At 40.1% G+C, this 24,296-nt stretch overlaps 2 protein-coding genes across 2 annotated transcripts; both read right to left on the bottom strand.

Moving 5' to 3' along the window:
- Window positions 1-3,846: 3,846 nt before the first annotated feature.
- On the bottom strand, window positions 3,847-4,851 carry LOC123256302 (beta-1,3-galactosyltransferase 2-like). The gene has a single exon (XM_044684950.1). The coding sequence runs from the start codon at window positions 4,849-4,851 to the stop codon at window positions 3,847-3,849; it is 1,005 nt and encodes a 334-aa protein (XP_044540885.1).
- Window positions 4,852-21,726: 16,875 nt separating this feature from the next.
- On the bottom strand, window positions 21,727-22,741 carry LOC123232057 (ribosome maturation protein SBDS-like). Its single transcript, XM_044658399.1, is given in 3 exon segments — window positions 21,727-22,309; window positions 22,483-22,531; window positions 22,534-22,741. Coding segments are annotated over 3 exon segments (759 nt in total). The 3' UTR covers window positions 21,727-21,807.
- Between the last annotated feature and the right edge of the window lie 1,555 nt (window positions 22,742-24,296).

The following is a 24,296-nucleotide window of genomic DNA, read 5'->3' as shown; positions in this document are numbered from 1 at the left end:
CATGTATCAAGTCAAATTTTTTTTAAATGAAAGAAAGAAAAAATGTTTCAATCTATACTCAGAGTTCATCAGTTCTCTCTCTGGAGTTAGACAGCATTTTTCCTGAGTCCTCTGGAACTGTCATTGATCAATGTACTAGTCAGAGTAGCTAAGTCTCTCCCAGTTGATTATCCTTACAGTATTGCTATTATGGACAATATTCTCCATAGAACCTTTCTCAACACACAAGAAGAGGATAAAGCAAAAACAAAGAAAATTGGCTTTGGTCTCCAACAGAAACTAGATCTACACTGAACATAACAAGATATATGTAGCTCTTCCAACAAGGATTTGGGATCTAGGGTCAAGTTGCTGTTGCCTCTTTCACAAATAAGAAAATTATCCTGAGTGAAAACTTTTGCCCTGATTCTCTCAGTTCATTAAGACCATCCAACTGGAGTATACATAGAATAGGATCCTTTCTAAACAGGGAACACTGAAATAAGTGTCCCTTTTACACAGCATGCTAAAATTTCCTAGGGATCCCTCCAGCATAGGCATAGAGGTCCAGGCAATTTCCTCTGATTCTTTTATCCCAAAGGGTACCCAGAATTCCCCCAAAAATCCTTACCTCTGCAACAATAATCCAAATGGAATCACAAACTCATCTATCAAGATGCTATCTAACAAGAAGACAAATAAATTCAGTTTGAGCACTAGTGATGAATGTCAACTACATTTTGCATTTGAGACACAGATTTTAGGGACAGGCTGTCTCACTCTAAGAAGTTGTAAGGCATTTTGCTTTCACAAAAGGCAAGCAGTCTCAGTCTGTTTCAATGCAAACAAAAGCATTGAAGAGTATTTCTTCTAGAAGGGAGCAATCTTATAGTTCCAGATTTCTTTTAGCCAACTTAGAACCAATATTTATATAGGAATCAATAATACAGAACATTTTAGTATATTAAACTTTACACAGAATTCAATAACACAAAAAGTAACAGTACTAAAACAGTCAAGCCATTAGCAAATGAAAATTTTAGGAAATTATATCAGTAGAACACTCACCTGAAAAAAAAATTAACTGTACAATTATAGCTCTCCTCCCACACCCACAAAAATTACAAACTTCTTTGGAATCTGTTATAAGGAGTTTTATTAGGTTCATTCTATCTCATTAAGAGTAGAAGTTCTATATTACAGGAAGTTTTATTAAAATCACACAGTCGCTTTAAGAGCCAAAGCAGATAGTTCTTGCCCTCCATCACTTTAAGAGACCTATCATAAAAGAGGAAATTCAGTTAGTTCTGGGCTCCAGTTTCTCCAATTTCCTTGGAGCTGGTGGCTGGGTCATTCTCTCAGACAAAGAAGATCTGTTAGTGACTTTTGAGACAGTTACCTTTGAGAGTTTGAGATGCGCATACGAAGCCGAGAAAAAGTGTGTTTTACTGATAGGCAGTTTGACCATTTAGAGTTTAGAGAAGAGGAGTTCTGGGCTCTTCAGGTTCACTCTCTGTCAAGAGGTTCCTCTGACAGTGGGCTTCTGGCAGCTTTTGGTTTTAAGTGAAGGGGTTCATTATCAAATTAATGTTCATCGATTAGATAGTTTAAGATAGATAGAGGAATTATTATCATTAGTCAGTGTTATATTGAATCTCTGGGATTCAGGAGTTCACACTGTGATTGACAGGTGGATCAGTTGGATGTCAGAATGTTCCCAGAGAGGCATGAGGACAGGAGAGGGCAGTTGGCCCAGGGAGGGGTATAAAACCACCCTGGTAGCCCTGGCAGGGGTCTTGGTTCCTTTCTTTCCCTGAGACTGGAGATCAGTGGATCCTGGTCTTTGTGGGATTGAGACTTGCAAACTCAACCCTGCAAGCTCCTCCTGTTTGTTCCTGTACCATCAGCAACCTGTACCCAGACCACCATCTCTGATTCTACTGCCCCTAGATATTAGGAAGTCAGTCATCTTAGTTATCTAGGTTTCCCAGGGCCAGGGAGGGATCCGGGAAGTGGACAGGAGAAGAAGAAGAGGATGGAAAGGGATGGATATCTCAAACTGGTTAGGCTTATCATCTAGTGAAGAAGAAGCTGAAAGATTATACAGCAGTTTGCCTGCTCTAGTGTGGCTCTGGCCAGGTTGTACCAGAGAGAAGCTAATCATCTTAATTCATTCATTTGCCTACAGTTTAGAGATTCCTCAGTATCATTTTAAATTAGGCTCTCCCAATACCTCCATCCAAACCCATTATCCTCCTTTGTTAAATACAACCAAAGTTTAAAGTACCTTCCTGAAGTGGTTATTCAAAACTTTTTTGGGAAGAGACACACAGTCAGATTCCAACGTTATCCAGCTAAAGACCCCATTAATAATATCAATTAACCCCAGGTGGGTACTGAAGGGATATCATCCATTGACCTAAAGGATCCTGCCTGGGCAACTGTTATAAAGGAGAGAGGTGTTATCTCATCCTTTCTATACTCCTTCTACATCTACATCTAATAGATAGGAGTAGTGTCTTTTATTATAACATCAGTGAGAGTAGATAAGTGTGGCCTGCTTTGACAAGCAAGAAGAAAAGCAGTTAAATTTTAGGGTTTATTAGATAGATTTTAGTACAAAGTTTAATATAGGAATAGTAATATAAGCTAAGAACTATATTCTCCATTTTTATCTATAGGCAAAATAATTAAAGATAAGAACCTTCTGTTTACTATCCTACCTCTCCTGATAATAAATAAGGGTTGTACCAAACTGCTTCAGGATATTTATAAACCACCTGCACAATAGTTTAACCCCCTAACAACCATCTACAAATTAGATTTAATATAACAGCTTTAGCTGATCAATAACAGCTTTAGTTTCAATATAACAAATCTTGCAGTCTAAAGTATTGCAAAATTCAAAAGTTCTGGTGATGTACCCCTTTCTAGGATTTCCCACAAAGCCAAGGTTTCCGTTTATTCCAGGAAAAGTCCCACATGTAACACAATGAAGTTTTTATAACAGAATATTTACTTCAGAAAGTATAATCACAAATATACAAATTTATCCCCACCAGCATGGGGGAAGCATAATCCTCTTCCCCTGTTGGACCATCTCCATCTCTGGGGACTCTTGGGCTTGACTCCCAGGTTCCCTGGCTTCTCAGGGCTTCCATGTTGGGCTGGCTGGCTATCCCACCCTGTCCTTCCCCTCTCATGGTTCATTTCATGGCACCCACAATAGCCTCGGGAGATAAGAATTGCCAAAAAGAGCATGGCACAAAAACTGTGGCGAAAAGAGAGGAAAGCCGAAAGCCATTTACACAGTTGTAGTCATTGGGTATAAGGCAATTGGGGGGCACAGTGGATAATAGACAGAACCTAGAGTTGGAAAGACGCACTTCATGGGTTCAAATCTTGCCTCAGACTCTACTTCCTACCTGTGTGTCCCTGGGCAAGTCACTTAACCCACTTGCCTAGCACTTACTGTTCTTCTGCCTTGGAACCAATACTTTGCATCAATAAGATAAAAGGTAAAGATCTGTTGGCTTTTTTAATCATTGTGTATATATTTTTTCTGGTTCTGCTTACTGGAAGCTACATTAGTTTATATGTTTCCTTATCATCTGATTCTTCATATTTTTTTTGTTACAGCAGAGTAAAATTCTGGTATATTCATGTATTACAATTTATTGTTATTCCCTAGGCCACAGCTATCTACCCTATGGATTGAGGGGCTGGCACAGGAACCCACACTACCCCTCACCTCACCTTGAACCCACACTACCCCTCACCTCACCTTGCCTCACCTGGATAAACACTTCAGGGATCTATTATTGCCTCTGTCCAGGAAGGAAAAGTATGGACCACGGTGCTAGACCTTCATATTGTTGGGCAGGCAGGATTGGATGTCAGGAAGTCTGGCCATATCTGTAGTAACTCTTGGTGCTGGAAGCGGTGGACCAGGACAAGTCGTTGGAAAGCACAATGGTTGTAATTCCATCGGTACATTAGGAAGGTATTACGACGAGGAGGTGTAGGCTTCACTCCAAGCAGTTTCAAACACAACCCTATAAACACATCCTCCAGGTAAATGACTTTGACACTCTGAGCTGCGGTCAAGATCCGGAGGACCAGGGACCCAGACAGAACATAGCCAGGACCCCCACAATAGTCAGGATACCTGTTCGGGGCATACAGCTCTGGGGGCATGTACCACTTGTTATGCTGGTCCCTCAAAGGTTTCGTGTTTCTGTAGATGTGTCCTGTGATAAAGTCTGGCCGTGAAGGTCCATTGGGCCACAGTACCTGCTGTACCAGAAACCTGGGGTTTAGGAAGACATCACTATCCACCTTGAGAACATATTGAGCAGTGGGACAGTGCTGGGCCATCCACTCTAGCCCCATGAGAACCTTGAGAGTCAAGTTTCCGTATGTGTCGAAGAAGCCCACCTGGAGGAGATCTCCATGCTTCCTGTCCTCCTCTTTCAGGAGAGGCTGAAGTTCTTTGTCAAAGAGAAGTGGGGGCAGGCCAAGAACAAAGAGTCTGTGGACAACCACACTGGGTACCAAAGTCTCATTACCCCATGTTTGCCGGATGGCCTGGCGCACCCCCACATCTGGGGGTCGGGTCATCACCAGCATGAGCAGGAATGGCGCCCCTCTGGGACCTTCACACTTGTCAGGATGGTTGATCAGGAAGGGGTAGGGATAAGGGTAATTCAAGTCCATGGTTTGTGGTGGTCGAATCTCCCACTCAAATTTCCTTGAAGAGGATGAGGGGCTCAAAGAAGCTGCCCAAGAAGCCAGAAGCTGACGTAGAAGCAAGACTGACAAGGTTGTGCTCAGCAGAACCCCAAACACCAGCTTCCATTTCATCAAATCCATGACATCAAGTTAGTTCTGGGTATGGAGGAAAGAGAGGTCAGAGTACAGAGTTACCCAGACCTTGCCCTATGCCTAGGTTCCTCTCTTTCCATGAGAGAACTTTTTCCTGGTGAAAGGGAATGAGAATTTGTATATCTGGGAGCCCTGGGAGAAACAAAGGCAGGAGAATAAGGAAGGAGGCTCCTCACCCACCCCAATTTGTGCCAGGTCAGTTTGACAGTGTGGTACAGAAGCAACGAGGGAACCAAAGCTGAGAGGGCAGGTTAGAGAGGTTCTAGAGAGGGCATAAAGCAGGGAGAAGAGCCTTAAACTGGGACTCAGAAGCCCTGAGTTCTAGGCTAAGCTCTGACACTGACTTACCTTGGACAAATTAATCCTTTTGTGTTTTCAGGTTTCCTTCTCTGGGAATGGAAAAGTTCAGCTGAAGGGTTTTTAAGTCTCTTTTTTCTCTGAAGGTTTATAGTTTTTGAAAGAATGAAGAGCTGGAGGGGCCCCAGAGTGCCAGTTCTTGGATCATCACTCCTGGTTGTGCAAGGAGCTATTAACAGGGAAGGGCAGGAGCTGCCCCTGTCACCTGCCTGGGGACAGAAGTATGAAGGCAGGAAATATTGGTGGAATTTGCCCCAGTTTTCTAGAGGCAATCCTGCTTGAATCTCTGGTGCCTCAAGACTGCTCCTCCCACTCCATGTCCATCACACTTTCCTTGTTCTGGCTCCAGATAAACAATCTTGCCCTTGGGAGAAATGGAATATGGTCCCAGAGTTCTGGTTATGTCCTCCTAAGGCTCCGTACCTGGCCTCAGTGACCCTGACAAGGAGGCATACTACCAAGATTATTGCTCTGAAAAAGCCCCAAACTGAAGATGGTCCCTTCTACATATCTCTGGCCCCCAGCCCTAACCAAAGCCCTAAAGTCTTATTTTTGCTTGAGAGTAAAGCACATGCAAACAAAAGAAATACAATTATTATTGTTGCTCTGTCATGTATAACTCTTCTTGACTCAGGGACCATAGCATGTTAATACTGGCCATGGCATTTTCTTGGCAACGATAATGGAGTCGTTTGTCATTTCCTTTTCCAGTGGATTAAAGCAAACAGGTTAAGAGACTTTCCCAGGATCGCACAGCTAGTAAATGTCTGAGGATGGATTTGAACTCAGATCTTCCTGATTCCAGGTCCAGATTTCTATTCACTGATCCATCTGGCCACAGAGGCAAAATAGATATCCCTAAATTGAATTAAATTCTTTCCTTGAGAAGCCCAGAGTTCTGGACTAGGGATGAACTTCCAGTTCACTAGCCTAGATTCCCTCCCTTGAGTCTCCTCCCCTTTAGCCACCAAAAGAACTCACCAGTCAGGCAGCAGGAGGACAGCTCAGAGGGGACTTCCAGACCAGGGCTCAGGCAAGTAAGGTCAGAGGGAAGACTGTGGAGGTAGAAAGGAAAGGACACTGACCTGCCCATGAGCTCTCTTGGATATGTGGTGTAAAAAAGATGTGGGGCACCAGGGATGTAAATGTGTCCTAATGGTTTGTGGGTACACACGCTGGGTTGAAAGAGAGACAGAACCAACCAGGATAGGGAGATCAGAGTACACAGCTAAGCTGCTGTTAACTGTCAAGAATGGGTGTTGGCCAGCTGTCACCCAGCTCACCACTAGGCCAGAGTCTTTGAAACCAGCAGGCAAGGTAAAAGGTTTTAACAGTTTTAATTATGTTTAACTATTAAATAAAGGTGGGATAGGGCAATAAAACCTAAAAGGGCAAAACCACAGGGCAAAGGGAAGGACTTGTCTACTCTAACTCTATTGACTTAGGCCAGGCAGGGCTCAAAGAAGCAGTAATGGAGTCTCTGGGAAGCTGCTTCAAACCTGGTTCCAGCCAGGTTTGACCAGCACAGCTAAAGGGGCTGAGGATGGCTTTGAAGGTTCTCAGTAATCACAGTAATCCACAGATGATCACAGGATGCCAAAAGCCAAGGTGGTCCAAGGTATCCAAGTAGAGAGTGTGCTTGAGATGCTGTCCACCAGATCCCAAACTCCTCCTCCACTTGGTGCTGCTCTGTAGTTCTTGTCCACTTGCTAGATGCCACCACCACTCAGGATCCCAGGGAATCAGGATGCAAGTCTGAGATCTCCCAGGACTAGCAACAGTTTGTGCCAACCACTAATGGAGTCTCTCTCAGAGCACAAGCCACTTTCTGCTCCTTCATTCCATCTTGGAATTCCCTAGCCCTTACTTCTAGGCCCAACCTTAATACTTAGTTAATTACTAACTAATCTTCCTCACAACAGTGAGTAGGAGCAGATCCCAGAAAAGAACAATAACCAACCTCTTCCTGCCTGAAAATCTGCTGATTGGAACCAAGGGGCAGGGTCCAGCATCAGAGCCCAGGAACTCTGGCTTTGAGCCAAAACTGTCCTTCATGGGGTATGGGGAGTGCTTGTCTAGACAAAGGATGGGGCCTCAGTTAACTGTATCAGGGCAACCTTAAGGAAAGAGGAAGTAGGATGAGGGAAGCACTATCTAATCATAATCAAAATAATGTAACTGCTTCTTATATTCATGTTTGCAAATTCCTTTAATGTATTTTCTCCTTTGAAATATAATTAGGCCTCAATCTAATGACAACTGAAGCACAGAGTTAAGTGACTTGCTCATGGGCATATAGCTAGTAAGGTGTATTAGATGTAAGATTCAAATCTAGATCTTACCTGAATCCAAATCCAGTCAGCACTCCATTCATTCTGCCACATCATCTTTTAAGCACCCATGGCTACCTCTTTGGCAATTTCAAACCAATTCTCTGCTCCAAAGTGAATTATTTTTGGCCTCTAGAGATGCTTCCGATCCATCAAATCCCCAGAAACACTTGAATTATGTTAAAATTAAAATTCTCTGGAGACTGTATCTTAATTTATAATTATTTATTAAATAATAAAAAGCACTCCAGGGAAAGGAAATGCCTCCAGTCACATGTGATGTGACATTCCCTTAGCAAGCCACATACAAGAGCCAGGCTGAAAAGCTGAGGGTCTGGAAACCAGGTCCACACACACCTTCTCACTTTTGATTCCCAGCCAAAATGTTCCTTTATTCCTCTCGGGACTCAAATTTATGTTTTAAGTTACGTCCCTTTCCAAAGATCCCTCTGATTGGAGGATCCAACCTCACTCTGGGCAAAAAGCAGTCTCCTGAACACCAGGGATGTAAGGAGGAAAAGGGTTTTTTTTGGTCAAATATATTAAAAGATGGTCACCAGAGGATTGAACAATTATCAATCCTCAATTAAGAATAATCTCAAGGGGGCAGCTGGGTAGCTCAGTGGAGTGAGAGTCAGGCCTAGAGACAGGAGGTCCTAGGTTCAAACCCGGCCTCAGCCACTTCCCAGCTGTGTGACCCTAGGCAAGTCACTTGACCCCCATTGCCCACCCTTACCAATCTTCCACCTATGAGACAATACACCAAAGTACAAGGGTAAAAAAAAAAAAAAAAGAATAATCTCAAGTCAAAATTGACTTTTATGAAAGTTTATTTACAATTGAGAAGAGAGATAGGAAATAAGGAAATAAGAATCTAACACAGGGAGTTCCGGGTTAAGATGGCGGCAGAGTAAAAAGCAGCGCTTAACCTCTCCTAAACAAAACATACAGAACTTCTCCAGGGGACATAAAAACAAACCCAGTTGAATGGAGGGACCTCACAACAGGATGCAGCGTGGAAGGTACGTGGAATCAGGGCATTTCCATGCTATAAAGGGGTGAAACAGCTCTCACTAAATTGCGGGTTGAGCAACCACCCCCCCACACACACACACACACCACCTGCAGCACCAAAGCCAGGTCAAAAGAAATAGAACAAGTTTGGGGCACCCATCAAGTCATTAGCAGCTCGAGGGCCTGTTCCTGAGGGTGGCAAGATTTGGGACCCCAAAAAGCTGAGGAACGCACACGGACTCTGAGCGTGGACACGGAGTGCAGGCGCGGGTGGAGACACAGGTGGAGGTGGACACAGGCGGGAGTGAAGGCTCTGAAACCCTGAGTGGGGAACTAGTGCAGACAGGTATATGACTGTGGAAGCAGAGCCCTGAGACTTGTAAAGGAACCTCCTGAAGAGGATCAAGCAAGAGGGTCCACCAGGGGGCTTGACCTTGGAAAAAACCAGATCTCAGACCTCAGGAGCCAAAAGACTGCAGGCAGACCCTGAGCGTGAGGATAAAGCTGAGAAGCTGCTGGGCTAACAATGGCTACCAAAAATCAGGAAGTCCAGAAGAGAGAGAGAAAGATTAACAACAAAAAGAAGAAATCTTTAACACTCGACAACTTTTACACAGAGAAAATCCAGACTACTGAGCAATCAGAAGAGGAGAAAAAACAAGCAATCACATCCGAACCCTCCCAAGATAATGAAAACTGGTCAAAAGCTCTTGAAATGTTCAAAACTGAGATGACGAGAAAGTTGGAAAAGATTTGGTCAGAGAAATGGGAAGTAGCTCAAAAGGAAATCAGGCAAGAAAATAACAGTCTAAAAGGCAGAATTTCACAATTGGAAAGTGAGGCAAGTCAACTGAAGACCAGAAATGACCAGATTGAAAAGGAAAACCAAAAGATTATAGCCGAAAACCAAAAGATTATAGCTGAAAACCAGTCCTTAAAGGCTAGAATTGAACGATTAGAAGTTAATGATCTCTCAAGACAACAAGAACAAATAAAACAAAGTCAAAAGACTGATTAAATAGAAGGAAACATGAAATATCTCAATGAGAAAGTGACAGACCAAGAAAACCGGTCTAGAAGAGACAATTTGAGAATCATTGGTCTCCCTGAAAAGGGAGAAATTAATAGAAATTTGGACTCCATACTAAAAGAAATTATTCAGCAAAATTTCCCTGAAGTTCTACAACAAGAGGGCAATATAGACATTGAAAGGATCCATAGATCACCCTCTACACTGGACCCAGAGAAGTCAACACCCAGGAATATAATAGTCAAATTCAAGAGCTATCAAGTAAAAGAAAAAATCTTACAAGAAGCCAGAAAGAGACAATTCAAATATCAAGGAGCACCAATCAGGATCACACAGGATCTGGCAGCCTCCACACTAAAAGACCGCAAGGCTTGGAATATGATATTCAGAAAGGCAAGAGAGCTGGGCCTCCAGCCACGGATCAACTACCCATTGAAACTGACTATATACTTCCAGGGGAAAGTATGGGAATTCAACAAAATTGAAGATTTCCAAGTATTTGCACAGAAAAAACCAGGGCTAAATGGAAAGTTTGATATCCAACCACAAAAATCAAGAGAAACATGAAAAGTTAAATAAGAAACAGAGGGGAAAGAAAGAAAACTCATAATTTTTTTTTAAATTTGACTCTTTAAGGGCTTAAATAAGATCTAATTATCTGTATTCCCATGTGGAGAAATGCTATGTATAATTCTCTGTAGTGAACTCTATTCACTATTAAGTATTCACTATTATAGTGGTCAAAGAATGATTTATGGGGAGAGGGTGGAGTGCTGAATGGTCTAAGATGATATGGGGGGTGGGAAAGAGGAGGGTGAATGGAGGGGGACACCAGGAGAAACTTGAGAGAATAAGAAAAATAGGATATTCTATTACACACAAAGAGGACATGGGATGGGGAGGGGACAAATACTATTATAAGAAGGAGAGGAAGAGAGCATCAAGAGGTAATTTTTAAACCTTACTCTCAGTGTAATCAACTCGGAGAGGGAAGAGTAGCTATACTATCCATTGGGATATAAAACTCTATCTAACCCTACTGAGAAAGTCAGAAGGGATAAACCAAGGGGAGCAGGAGAGTGGGGAGGTCAAAAAAGAGAAGGGAGAAGAAAGGGGAGGGAATTTATTAGGCCTCCAAAAACAAAAAGAGGGGAATAACAAGGGAGGGGGAAGAAAGGGAAGTCACTCAAGGGAGGGGATAAGGGATACCAGCTTAATAGCAAACCACTGGTTTAAAAGGAAATAGTTTAAGAAGAAGGGGTAAGAATAGGGGAGGATACAAAAATGTCAGCCAATGCACAGCTGATAATTATAATGTTGAATGTGAATGGGATGAACTCTCACATAAAACGGAAGTAAATAGCAGAGTGGATTAGAAATCAAAATCCCACCATATGTTGTCTACAAGAAACACATATGAGGCAGGTAGACATACACAAGTTTAAGGTTCAGGGCTTGAACAAAATCTTTTGGGCGTCAAATGAGAAAAAGAAGGCAAGAGTGGCTATTGTGATTTCTGACAAAGCCAAAGTAAAAATAGATATGATTAAAAAAAACAGGGAAGGTCATTACATCCTGATTAAAGGCAGTATAAACAATGAGGAAGTAACATTGCTCAATATATATGCACCAAGTGGCATAGCATCTAAATTCATAAAGGAGAAACTGGCAGAGATCAAGAAGGAAATAGATAGTAAAACAATACTAGTGGGAGATCTAAACATTCCTCTTTCAGATCTAGATAAATCAAACCGAAAAATAAATAAGAAAGAGGTAAGAAAGGTGAACGAAGCCCTAGAAAAATTAGATTTAATAGATATGTGGAGAAAAATAAATAGGGACAAAAAGGAATACACCTTCTTTTCAGCTGCACATGGTACATTCACAAAGATTGACCATGTTATAGGGCATAGAATCATTGCAAACAAATGCAAAAGAGCAGAAATAATACATGTAACCTTCTGAGATCATAATGCAATAAAAATAATAATTGGTAAGTGTACCTGGACAGGCAAATCAAAAACTAATTGGAAATTAAATAATATGATTCTCCAAAACCAATTTGTAAAAGAAGAAATCATAGAAAAAATCAACAATTTCATTGAAGAGAATGACAATGATGAGACATCCTACCAAACTCTGTGGGATGCAGCCAAGGCAGTACTCGGGGGGGAATTTATATCCTTGAGTGCATATATTAACAAATTAAGGAGGGCAGAGATTAATGAATTGGGCATGCAACTCAAAAAATTAGAAAGCGAGCAAATTAAAAATCCCCAGATGAAAACTAAATTAGAAATACTAAAAATCAAGGGAGAAATCAATAAAATCGAAAGTAAAAGAACTATATATCTGTGACCCTAGGCAAGTCACTTGATCCCCATTGCCTAGCCCTTACCACTCTTCTGCCTTAGAATCAATACCAAGTATTGATTCTAAGATGGAAAATAAGGGTTTTTAAAAAATAAAATAAAGACTTAGCTGATAAAATGAATATATTGTTTTGTGTTCCATAACAGCCCTTATCTCATCTGAGCACTAGAAAGGAATGATGAAAGTAAATTCTGGGGACAACATAACTGAATAATATTTTGTTCTGTATTCACCATTTTGTTGTGTTAGGACTTCTGAATGAACTGGCAGGATCATCTGCAACAGCTGGTTTCCTTCCATGTCTCTTTTCTTCCTCTAATTGGTACCAAAAAGCTTTCATTGCTTTAAAAAAAGGGATTTCAGAATCTCCAAAATGACCCCTTTTAATTTAGTATGCATCCCTGATCTAGCTTCTGTAGATAATGCTATAAATTTTCCATAATAAGCATGCTTTACTTTCTTTGTATTACTGACTGCTCCATAACAAGTAGCCATTGTTTTTTTCCCTTTCGTTTCATGTAAATACTACTAGCTGAATTGTGAAGGGCCCATTCCCCATAAGCTGTTGGAGGTATATGCCACACTCTGAGTATAATAAAAGCTGATCCTCTGATTCAGGCTGACTTAATTGGCAATAGCTAGTCAAACTGGTAAGAAAATTCTTGCAACAAAGAAAAATAGGTGGATGAACAAGCAAACCTGAGGGAAGCCGTCAAAGCCTGTGACTTTTAGCACAGCTCATCACTAGTTATAAAACCCGCACAGAAGGTGTTATAAGGATGGTTATTCCACTCAGTTTCCCCTATGTGACTCTTTTCTCACTAGCATTCCCTTTTACTGAAATTATTGTAATCAATATTCTTACTCAGCCCCAGGGAAACATAAAAAAACAAAATAGACTAATAGCAAGACCACCCACAAACCCCCTATAACTCCTAAAAAATTCCCACCCTTACATGCAGTAATACAGAAATTCCCTAGAAGTCACTTCACGACAAACCAGCATATAGTGAGCTAATGTTAAAGATTTTAAAACTCTAACTCAGATTCCCATACACAGGTGCCTGTAAAAACAGGTCAGAATAGTCTCCAAGTTTCCCCCCTCTCAGACCTGATTTGGTACAGTACTTTAACATAAAAGAACAATGAATGAAATGGGGAGAAATTGTCTCCCATGAAAAAGCCTGTACTTTCTCTCCACTATGGCCCAAAAAATACGTCAAACGTGCCTAACACATTGTCTCTAAGAAAAAGATAGATAGTGAGAATGGATTTCCATGCCAACTTTATGTGTGAACCCAAACCATATAAAATAAAGACAGCCCAAAAGCTGACCAGAGTAATCTTTATGATACCTGGCTCTGGCAGAAAACCTGATTACTCATTCGTCTCAGTCATGTCACCAACACTGTCCCACCGTCAAGATTTCCTAGAGCAATGGGAGTTTTTTGCCCCCACACAAACCCATCTGGATTCCTATCTCCTAGTGCTTTGGTCCAGGTTTCTAATTCTGTTCAAATGAAAATTTACAAGGTTATATCATTATTATATAATATGCCACAAATTTATTAAAAATTGACTCACATTTTGTACCCATCTCCCAATGGAGTGATTCTAATCATCTTCTTAACTTCATGATACAAAAGGAAAATGCATTTTTTAAATGATTTAAAATTCCTTACTGTTCTCTGCCCAGGTAAATTTGTAAAACTTCTGGGCCTGTCTTCAGCTAGTTATTCTCAGCACATTTGAGATCCCTTTGAGGGAAGTTCTTTGCAAAAGTTCCATTTTTAAGGTCTTGAAAAGAAAAGGGATAAATAGTTTTCTACAGACAATCCAGGCTTCTTGAACTCTTGGCATGGTATGCTAACTCACTTTAGGTCTATTAATTAAAGACAGATGATTTGATTGTGCTCCATGAAATGAAGAAAGGTATTGTTTTAGAGAAAAGAAATATGGGAAAACTTGTGTAAACTGATGCAAAGTAAAGAGAATAGAAACAGAACAATTTATGCAACAATGTTATAAAAATATTGTTGAATGGGAAAAACCACAAAACTACCAAAGTAGTCAGAAAAACCACTGCTTAATCAGGATAAGGTTAAGTCCAATATTTGGCCCTTTGCTCAGTCTGGTGCCAAAACTTTTACAGGGTCTACACCCTGGACTCTGGGGACATTATCCCTGGGAGTGCCACAGTGCTAGATGTCAACTCTTGAGGAGCCATTAAAGTTGGGAAGCTTAAATACCTTTCTAGGGAAACATGGAGACTGAGGACCAGGGGGATAGTTGATTGACTTTACAATGACAACAAAGGAAAATGAGGTGTTCCAGACTGAAATAACAGTGAGGGGCTGATGCTTTACAATGGACACAAAATGGAAAGACCCAGCTAAGGGCTATGCCACCTGGGTAAAGGACTTTGGCCTAAGGGGAGAAACCACTGGGACAAAAGAGATGCTTAACATTAGATGGGATTAGCTATTCCCACCTAAACTCCTTTAAGGCCCATTGTTAGTCTGAGACTAGTGTAGTTGGACTTTCCCTTAGGGAGGAATTCAATTGTGACAAGGTCAAACCTGGGGCCTTCACTTTCAAGCTAAGTAAACTGTGGTTCATTAAATCTTTCTAGGCTACAAGTTTGGGGGCTTCTAGATTCCACTACGACAATATAGACAACAAATTTTGTGAATAACAATATTGTAAAGATAACTTTGAAAACTTAACATAAATCAACACCATGACCAACCACAATTTCAAAAGTCTCATAATGAAACATGCTATCCACCTCCCAGATAGAAAGCTGATAGACTCAGAGATTAGTTTCTTTTGCTTAACTATTATATGTGTGAAGGGTTTTATTTTATTGCTTTCTCACGAGTAAGGGAAAGGGGATGAAGAGTGAAAGGGGAAATATGAGAACCTGCAATTTTAATTTGAAAGAAAAACAGAAATAGATTTCTACACACATTCATATCTTTCCTGTCTTCTTCTATACCGTCACTATAAGTAATAATAACTAAGAGATAACATTTATATAGCATTTTCTGTGGGTCAGGCATTGTACTAAATACTTTACAATTATTTCACTTCATCCTCACACAACCCTATGAGATAGATGCTACCACTATCTCTATTTTATAGTTGAGGAAACTGAGGCAAATAGCGGTTAAGCAGCTTCCCCGGGGTCACACAGATAGTAAATATTTGAGACCAAATCTGAATTCAAGTCTTCTTGACTCAAAGACCTAGTGTTCTATCCACTGTGCTACCTAGTTGCCCCTAGATTTGATGTATGTGAGCTAATGCTATTGCCATTGATGCATATTTCTTTAAAAAGCAAGGTTCCTAAGGACTTCCATCACAAATGAAACAATTTCCCTAAATCATTTCTGGACTGGTGAGCCAAATTTTGCCAGTTGTTACTGAAGTACATCTTATTTCTGACTTAACTAGTGAGAAAACCTATGTCCACTTGCCGAGCTCCTGCCTCAACTGATCCTACTGTTTTTCTAGGATTAGAAGCTCATTAAAGTCAAATTCTCAGGATCCATTTGCAGGGTTGGCTGTTTTTCTCCCATGTTTATTACCTCTTCCCTCCTATAGGCTTTTGCACAGGCTGCATGGTGAATCAAAAAATGCAGATACTGGATCCTACCTTGCTGTTTGCAGTATCTGGATAATATTTTTAATAGATTGGAGTTGGGTATAGTCAATCAGTTTAACCTCTAAGTCTCTCAATTTACTAATATCCTATGACCTACCTCTCTACTCCATCAGTTACACAAAGAGAGATGGCTATACCCTTCATTTTGCCAATACCCAAAGAGCATCACTTCCATGTTCATGAACTCTGAAAATGCCTTTATCTGATCGCAATCTGTTGTCATTTGACTTCTCCCTCTACCTTGCAAGCACAAAATCTGCTCTATACTGTTACTTTGATCTCTAATCGCTCCATGCCTCTATTGTTTCCCAGGCCATCATCTATGCATTAGATAAACTCTTACCCCTTCCCCATCTTGGACCTGTAGTGAATTAATTCAGTACTACACTGTCCTCTTCCCTTGAATCTGTTGCTGTTATTCTATCTATTAGAATAGATATATAGGAAGAGAAAGTTGAAAAAAATACAGGTTGGAAATTGAGTGGCTCACTGATGGAACTCAAAGAGAGAGTTCCAAAAGAGTGTCAGGAAAGGATAAAAAGAGAGGGCTTGAAGCCTGAAGGGGAGAGCTGGGTTCCTGTTTCCTTTGGAACTTCGAGAGATAACTTCCTGGAGGAGTTAACTGAGCTTCTCTGAGAGGAGCGGTTGACCTGGCAATTGAGCCCACAGACCAGCTTTCCAGTCTCTGGACTAGGCTTTCCATCTGTTCCTGATCTGAATTTTAAGATAGAGTTATGTTCCTGAGAAGAAAGCCAGCCTGAAAGAGACTTGGACCTGTCTGTATTCAAGGAGACTTGCAGGCTTTTGCCTGAAGACCCTTGAGTGACTCTGCCATTCAGTCACCATCCCAATTCAGCAAACTGAACTATACTGCCTTTACCAAAAACTGTTTTGGAGTGACCATAGTCAGGGTAGCTAGAATTTAGGTATTTGAGGGGTACAGACAGAGAGATTAAGGTGATATTTAGCAGCAAGTCACAGAAGACAGGTTCATGCAAAACTCTTAGATTGGAGGGAGGAGATTTAGAGCATTTAGATCTAGGGAAATACCTTGACCCTCCTTTCCATTCCTGTCACTTGTTTATTTACCATATTAAACCTTTTGTTAACTTGCTATAGGAGTCAGACTGTGTTATTAAGAGATCCAGGTCGGAAGGCCACCATTTTGGCCTATCAGCCTGAGACAGACAGAGACAATGGAGTTTCAAACATATCAACCTTTTAAGTGATAAAATCCACTTCTTTCATATCAAAGATCTTGCCAACCCTCTATCTTGGATTGTTCCACACTGTCCAATGTCTTTGCTCTAAAGCAGATGCTGCTTAAAGAAGATGGAGAAAATCATGAAACTGCTTACTTGATCCATTACAAATTTATACTACATGATCTCAATTGGGCCCTCCCTAGCTCAAGGAGAGCTAAACCAGTCTTTATAGTCCATTTGGATAAAACCAAATTTTTGATAACAAAAGGAAAGAACTCATCTTGTTTGCTGGTCTTTCTCTTAATAGCTAACCTCTAAATCATTTTTTTAAGTTTACAAAGTGATCAATCCTTCCAACAATTCTAAGGCTGATAGCAATTAAGTAACTTGACCAAGATCACATACCTAGTAAGTAGTAGGTATCTACAGCAGGATTTGAATTCAGGTTTTTCTGACTCAAAGTCTAATGCTCTATCCACTTTAACACCTATGAGTTTCTGCTCTGCTTCAAATAAATTTCCCAGTATCATATGCCAGGTAGAAGAAGTCAGTATAGTCAATTTTTAAGCAAGAGTGATATTCTTAGATTTTTAAGGGAAATTTTTTAAAATTAATTATTTTGTATTATAGCAATAATACCAACTATCATCAAACTACAAACTTAACATAAAGATAACACTCTATAGACTTAAAACATAAACATAAACTTATTATTAGTCTACTAACATTGTTTTTTGGTTGTTTTTAGTTATGTTCAACTCTTCATGACCCCATTTGGGATTTTTTTGGCAAAGATACTATAGTGGTTTGCCATTTCCTCCTCTAGCCCATTTTATAGATGAACAAAGGCAAAGAGGGTTAAAGTGACTTGCCCAGGTCACACAGCTAGAGTCTGAGGCAAGATTAAAACTCAGGAAGGTGAGTCTTCTGGACTTCAGACACTGCACTCTATTCACTGGGCCACCTAGTTACCACCTTCTAGTGTTAATCCTATGTAGCTCCAAATCATTTACATAGAAAAAAAATCTCATTTACCTACAAGTTTTTGCATTCTGTACTATACTATACTACATTTATATTCTATAGTTACCTTCAGAAACCTATTTGGAGTAGTTATTACTTTTGACCACACATAAAAAGTTACCAACTGCATCAGTAGTTACTGTCCTGAGGACAGATTGGCATTTCTGTGAATAAAAAATGTCCCCAATTAACTTATCAGCTCAAAACAAATCCATACATTAGATCAATTCTAAAGCTAACTACCTAATTCTATCATCTTTCTGTAGCCACAAGAATATCAAAATCTTTGCAATGAATGTAACCTGAGCCTCCAAACTCATTGGTATCTGACTCTCTTCCAATTAATAGAGATTTATTACTCACTATTCTGCCCCTATATAAAAGGAAGGCAGAGTTGACAAGAGAGAAGAAAGGATAGTCATATTTCTTCAGTGCCAAGTTTTTTTCTGGGCGCCAGTATCAAGAGAGAAGATCCTGAATATTCTAACCTCTCTTCAGGGTCATGAAGTTAGAAAGACCATGGGAAGAAGCTGCTACCTAGAACTTAAATCTTGTCCCTATTCCCAGTCGAGAGAGAGAGAGAGAGAGAGAGAGAGAGAGAGAGAGAGAGAGAGAGAGAGAGAGTTCTCTGATTACTGTTTTGCTGTTGACTTGGATAAATGGATTTATTTACTGTTTGCTAATGTGTGTTCATTGTGGAACTGATATTTAGTGAGAAGGGAGTCCCTTTCCCATTTTTAGAAGAGCAATCAGGAGGTTAGTTTGAACCTAAAAATTCCATTCCCATCGCTAATAATTTTTAAGAGAACAGATAGATATAGTTCCAGCCTGGTACCTCCTATCTTGAGAAGATAAGAATGGTCACCCCTCCTGGTCCTAATCTCCTGCTTCCCCTTCTAGGAGGAATCAAATTTTTCTTGGGAGAAAGGTCGGGCCAGGAGATAATAGAGCATCTTCTTGTAAGCCACCTGATATCTCTTGCTACATTAACCTTGGAAAGAATTAGCAAAAACCAACTTCAACTTCCCCTAATCTCAAATAGGTCTAAAATTTGCTTTTCAAAAATCTTTTTTCCTTTCTACAATTTGTGTGAGGCCAATAAGAGAAAGAGAGTCTTAAATAGATGAAAATCTGAGACTCCTCTTTTACTCTTTTTCAGATCCACACCTTTTCTTAATAACATTATAAGTCCCATTGGAAAGCTCTAAACAAACCAGCAGTTACTGGGTTAACAATTTCTCTACAAGAAAATTAAGATCCCTAAACTCTAAGAATATTCCTAAGTCAGCCAAGGTTAGAGCTAGACAAAACTTTATCCAACCAGGTGCAGTCCTCCCTATAAAAAATACAAGACTCAATTCATTTATGATATCTATAGAATGTAGCTACGATTCTCAGAATTTGCTTGCTGATATCCAGGCGGCTAGAATTCGGCCTTGGCCCCTGTTCTATCTTTACTTTGAAACCTCCAAGAATTTTCTTTTGTATGATTTGTAACCTCTATCAACTGTAAGTTTTTCTTTGTGTTCTTTGTGTGAAAATAGTATATAATAAACTCCATGATGCAAGAGAGAGCTGGAAGAAGCAGCTATGAGCTAACAGAAAGATCTCCCATGTCCTGTTACTTCCTTTTCAACTAAGCTGTCTTTATCAGATTATCTGGAGATGATAGATAGATCTCGAGAGTAGTTTTTTTTTTCCTAATTAGGTCCTTGCTGGAGATTCTGATTACTAACAAAAGGAGGACTTTGAATGGTCCCTGTTTAAGTAAAAAAAAAAATACTGCTTTGGGAGAATCAGAAATCGACATCAGTGTTGCAATAAATCTGAGATAAAGAGAAACTGAGGTTGTATGACCCTGTACAAGACCCCATTGTCTAACCCTTACCACTCTTCTGCCTTGGAACCAATATATAGAACTGATTCTAAGATGGAAGTGTCAGGTGGAATCTAGAAGCCCCCAAACTTGTAGCCTAGAAGGATTTAATGAATCTCAGTTTATTTTGCTTGAAGGTGAAAGCCCCAGGTTTGACCTTGGTGGTGGGATTTCCTCCCAGAGAGAAAGTCCAACTTCACTAGTCTCAAACTAACAACAGGGCTTAAAGGAGTTTAGGCAGGGATGGCTAATCCCATCAGATGTTAAGTATCTCTTTTGTCCCAATGGTTCTCCCCTTAGGCCAAAGTCCTTTACCAAGGTGGCCCAGCCTTTGGCTGGGTCTTTCCTTTATTTTGTCCTTTGTAAAGCATCAGTCCCTCACTATTATTCCTGTTGGGAACTCCCCATTTTCCTTTGTTACCATTGTAAAGTCAATCAACTATCCCTCTGGTCCTCAGTTCCCATGTTTCCCTAGAAAGGTATTTAAGCTTCCCAACTTTAATGGCTCCTTGGAATTGTCCGACCTAGAGCTATTGGCTTTCTCAGGGGTCAGGGACCAAAGCATCCAAAGTTCAATCCTCAGACTCTGCATAGGCGTGTGGTGAGTAGCTCTGTAGATAGGCCTAACTCAGCCCTGTCACCCCTTTCCTTAATTAAAGAGTAGCTTTTATGACTATTTAATAGTTCTGTGTTTTTTCCCTGTCAAAAAATAGAAGTTCTTCACCAAGATTCCAAAGTCCCAGCTGCCTGGGCTGCCCTCCTAACGAGGACTCCAAGATGTGAGGTATCCACACAGCCCATTTGGGTTTGAGTCAGGAATCCTGTTAGCAGAGGGGCCAAGTAAGTGACTCTTAGAAAAAGGACTTGGTCTCATGTATTTGGGAGTGACCTATTCTTTAATTAAGAGGGTTTAAGCTGTGGTCTGTGGTTGCACAGAGAGCCGCAAAATCCAGAGCCTCCCAGGGGCTGCTGGAATGGGGAACAGCATGTCCATCATATCTGTGGCCCCAAGAGGAGCCAGAAGCCTGAGGAACCACCTAGTGATAAGGCCAAGAGTTATATGTTTTCAAAGTATGGATCTGGTGCATGCAAATATTTAGATAAATGGCAGACAGTGGCAAAGTCCGATCCCAAGGTAAGTTGGACAAAAGTTCTGGATAACTGCTTTAAGTTGATCAAAATAGAGAAAGTTCCTTCATGAATTGAAATGTCACTGCTTAATGTTTAAATAGTTATAAACAGTTGTGAATCTGTGTACAAAAAAAAAAAAGAGAAGCTTCTTATAGAAGCTTAAGAACTTAAATTCCAATTGTCTTTTCAATTCTCTGTGAGGTTTTACTTATGTTGTATTTATAATGTTTTTTAAATAAAAATAAGAGGTTTTATTTATTACATATAACTTCATCTGTATTAATATATATTATAAATTTTAAAAATTACAACGAAGTGACTTTTTTTTTAAACTGGTCTTTTACATTTTGGCAGCATGTTTATTAAATGAGAATTTTGATGGACTCCTAGACAGTAACTGTATATATACATACATAGTAAAAGCAGTGTCATTTTGGGAGTCCCAACACCCAGCTTAATATTAGGCCAAATTAAAATGACTCAAATTCTATAATGAAGAAATGATGTAGGCCTATATCTTTCTGCCAAGGGACATTTCTGAAGTATGAATTTTTAGTTTAAACTTTGAGACAACTTTCATGGATGTAAAGTTACCAAAGAATGGCTGTTATCAAAAAATGAAGATGTCACAAAGAGCCTAGATACCCAGGCAGAATGCAGAACAGGAGAGTTCCTCGTTTCTTTTAATGGAGTCTGACTTGATAGCTAGGATTGCCTTTATCCCACAGTATATATCTCCACCTTATACTGAATATTCTGTACCTAAGTGACTCGTTTAGTTAACACATAGACTGGGATAAAAACATCAAAGGAAGCAGTCTGAACAAGTATTTGACAGGGGAAAAAAAACAAAACCCAAACCCAGGAGTTACAGTGCCAAGGGAAGTGAGAACACCTTTTAGTGTTGTGTTTATAAGTGAAGAGACAGTAAAAAGTTTTCATTCAAATTTCTCATCTCCTTCTTCCACATCTTTCAAGCTGAGAACTTCCAAAGAACCTTTTCCTTTTGTCTCTCTCTGTATCAGCTCATCAATTTCTCTGAAGCAGCCTGGGTCAATTAGACATACAATTTCTAACTGTTCACCTAAGTCTTCACTTTCTATCACCTTGATCAATGATTTGAGTTTTTCTTTTAGTTTTTTTCCTTCCCTCACAGGTAGGATGAATCGAAGTCTCATATGAGCTCGCTCAATCTTCATGTTTTCCTTCAACTGCTTTACTACTTCCAAAGCCTGCTGTTTTGTACTCTTGTTGGGTTTGACAGAATAGTGGATATCCTTCATTGCTCTTTCAATGAGGATGACTGTGTATCGTCTCTTTGTTACAGGATTAACGCATTTATCTGCCACAATTGTTGCAATATCCCTAAACATCTGCTCCAGTTGTGTGTGTTGTTCTTTATCTGACATTTGTACTTCTCCTTTTGTTAAAATCATTAATCTTTAAAGAGAAAGCTCACATTTATACTAGTTGGCCTCCAAAGATAGCAACTCTAGACATGAGAACAATTGAGTTTCTGAGATGAAAATGAAATTTAAACATTTCAGCTATGAGGATGCACAGGTCTCTTATTTTTTGAGGAAACAACTTATCATATGTGGCTTGTGAACAACTGCAAAGCCTGTTTATAGATTTCGGTCTAGTCATCAGACCCAAAGGCTGATCTTCCTTTTTAGCAACTTGGCCTTTAGAGACATTTACAAACACTGAGTGGGTCTGCAAGACTTCATCAACGTCTTTTTCTATGCTGCTGCACCAGCCGATGACCTTGTTCTTGTAGCAAGCAATTTCAAAGCACTTCCCCACGTGCTTCATGCACACCACGGCCACGTTCATCAGGTGGATCTGGTTAGTGGGTGTGAAGATGGACATTGCTGCAGTGACTGGTCCCCACCCAGCGGGCGGGCCTGCTAAAGGCCTCAGACCCTCTAGCCGGGTTGCTCGGACTCCCTGCTGTGAAAGACTTGAAAGGGAAGAGCCTCTGATGCTGCTGCTCCCACTCTGTAATGTGTTTTTTTTTTTAATTTTAAACCCTTAACTTCTGTGTATTGACTTATAGGTGGAAGATTGGTAAGAGTAGGCAATGGGGGTCAAGTGACTTGCCCAGGGTCACACAGCTGGGAAGTGTCTGAGACCGGATTTGAACCTAGGACCTCCTGTCTCTAGGCCTGGCTCTCAATCCACTGAGCTACCCAGCTGCCCGAGTAATGTGTTTTTAAAAGGAGGTTTCACTAATAACCTTAAATGCTTGTGATTTAAATGCTAGCAAATAATGTCTAAAAGTTGTGTAAACAGTTAATTCCTACCAAAAGCTGAAGAGATGAGGCAGGAGCCGGTGATCTGGGTATATGAATATCCAGAAGGAGGCAAAAGGAGGTCCAGAAATTCATAATTTTAACATTCTAATTTTTTCTTCCCAGTTTTGGTATGGTTAATGTGTGAAATATTGTACACCCAGTGCAGTTAATTTTTAATATTGGTAATGAGAGATGTTTTACTCTGGGTATTAACTTTTTGAAGTTCTGTAATTTCACATTTTTGTAAAGCTGTTATTTGTTTCCAGAGAGCAAGGTTTTTCTGATTAACATGTGTGTGTTCTGAAGTAAAGAAAGTTCATTTTTGGTCATTGTGTTGTTGTAAAAAGACAAGACATGGTTGGGAAAAGGCTTTGCTTTAAATGGTAGGTAAAACTGACCATTTTTAAATTGACCAACAATTTTCCTCTTAAGGAGTGACTTTAGCCTTAGGCCAAAGGTGTTTGAGGCAAAGCTGAGAGAATGTAATTTGGAGCCACAAATAAATTAGAATAAAAAGGATGAAGAGAAGGGAATTGGATAGGTATTCTGATTTAAATGTAAATTTTCAAGCTTTTCCTTAGTAATTCTAAGTTTTGTGTTTGGAGAGAATTTTATGGGTTTTACTTTTTGGAAAAGTAAAAGGACCATGAACTATAGCCTGATTTTTGGAGGTTTTAAGGTAAATTTCCAGAGTGCAACTGCTGAAAGCCCTCACCCCTCCCCCCCCCAGGAAGAACAAGGTCCTATCAAGTCAGTGCAGTTTGACATGGCCCTATACTGACCCTGTGGCCTGAAAATCAGGTCACAGGATGGATGGAAAATCCAATTAAACCCCTCTGTGTGACTCCCTTCTGACCAACACTTTTTATTATTGAAATTATTATAATCTATATCTTTAGGATAGCCCCAAGTCTTATAGAAATCTCCTAATAGAAATTCCCTAATTACTCTATAATAAACCAGCATTTAATGAGTTAATAGTTCATACCCTCAGTAAAATAGCAGAAGCTGCTTTAATCTTTCTGTATCAAAAATCTGAAGGACTCAGCATGGTAAATCAAAACGAAATACTCTCTTGCTTTATTATTTTCCCACGCTGAACTAAACCCCAGGATTTTAAAGGTTTTCAC

Source organism: Gracilinanus agilis, chromosome 1 (assembly GCF_016433145.1).
Source record: "Gracilinanus agilis isolate LMUSP501 chromosome 1, AgileGrace, whole genome shotgun sequence".
NCBI lineage: Eukaryota > Metazoa > Chordata > Mammalia > Didelphimorphia > Didelphidae > Gracilinanus > Gracilinanus agilis.
Note: the sequence above shows the minus strand (reverse complement) of the source record. Positions and strands in the feature narration are given on the sequence as shown.

Bases quoted from the DNA above. Each gene is read 5' to 3' on its own strand.
- LOC123256302 (XM_044684950.1), bottom strand. From the start codon at position 4,851: ATGGATTTGATGAAATGGAAGCTGGTGTTTGGGGTTCTGCTGAGCACA.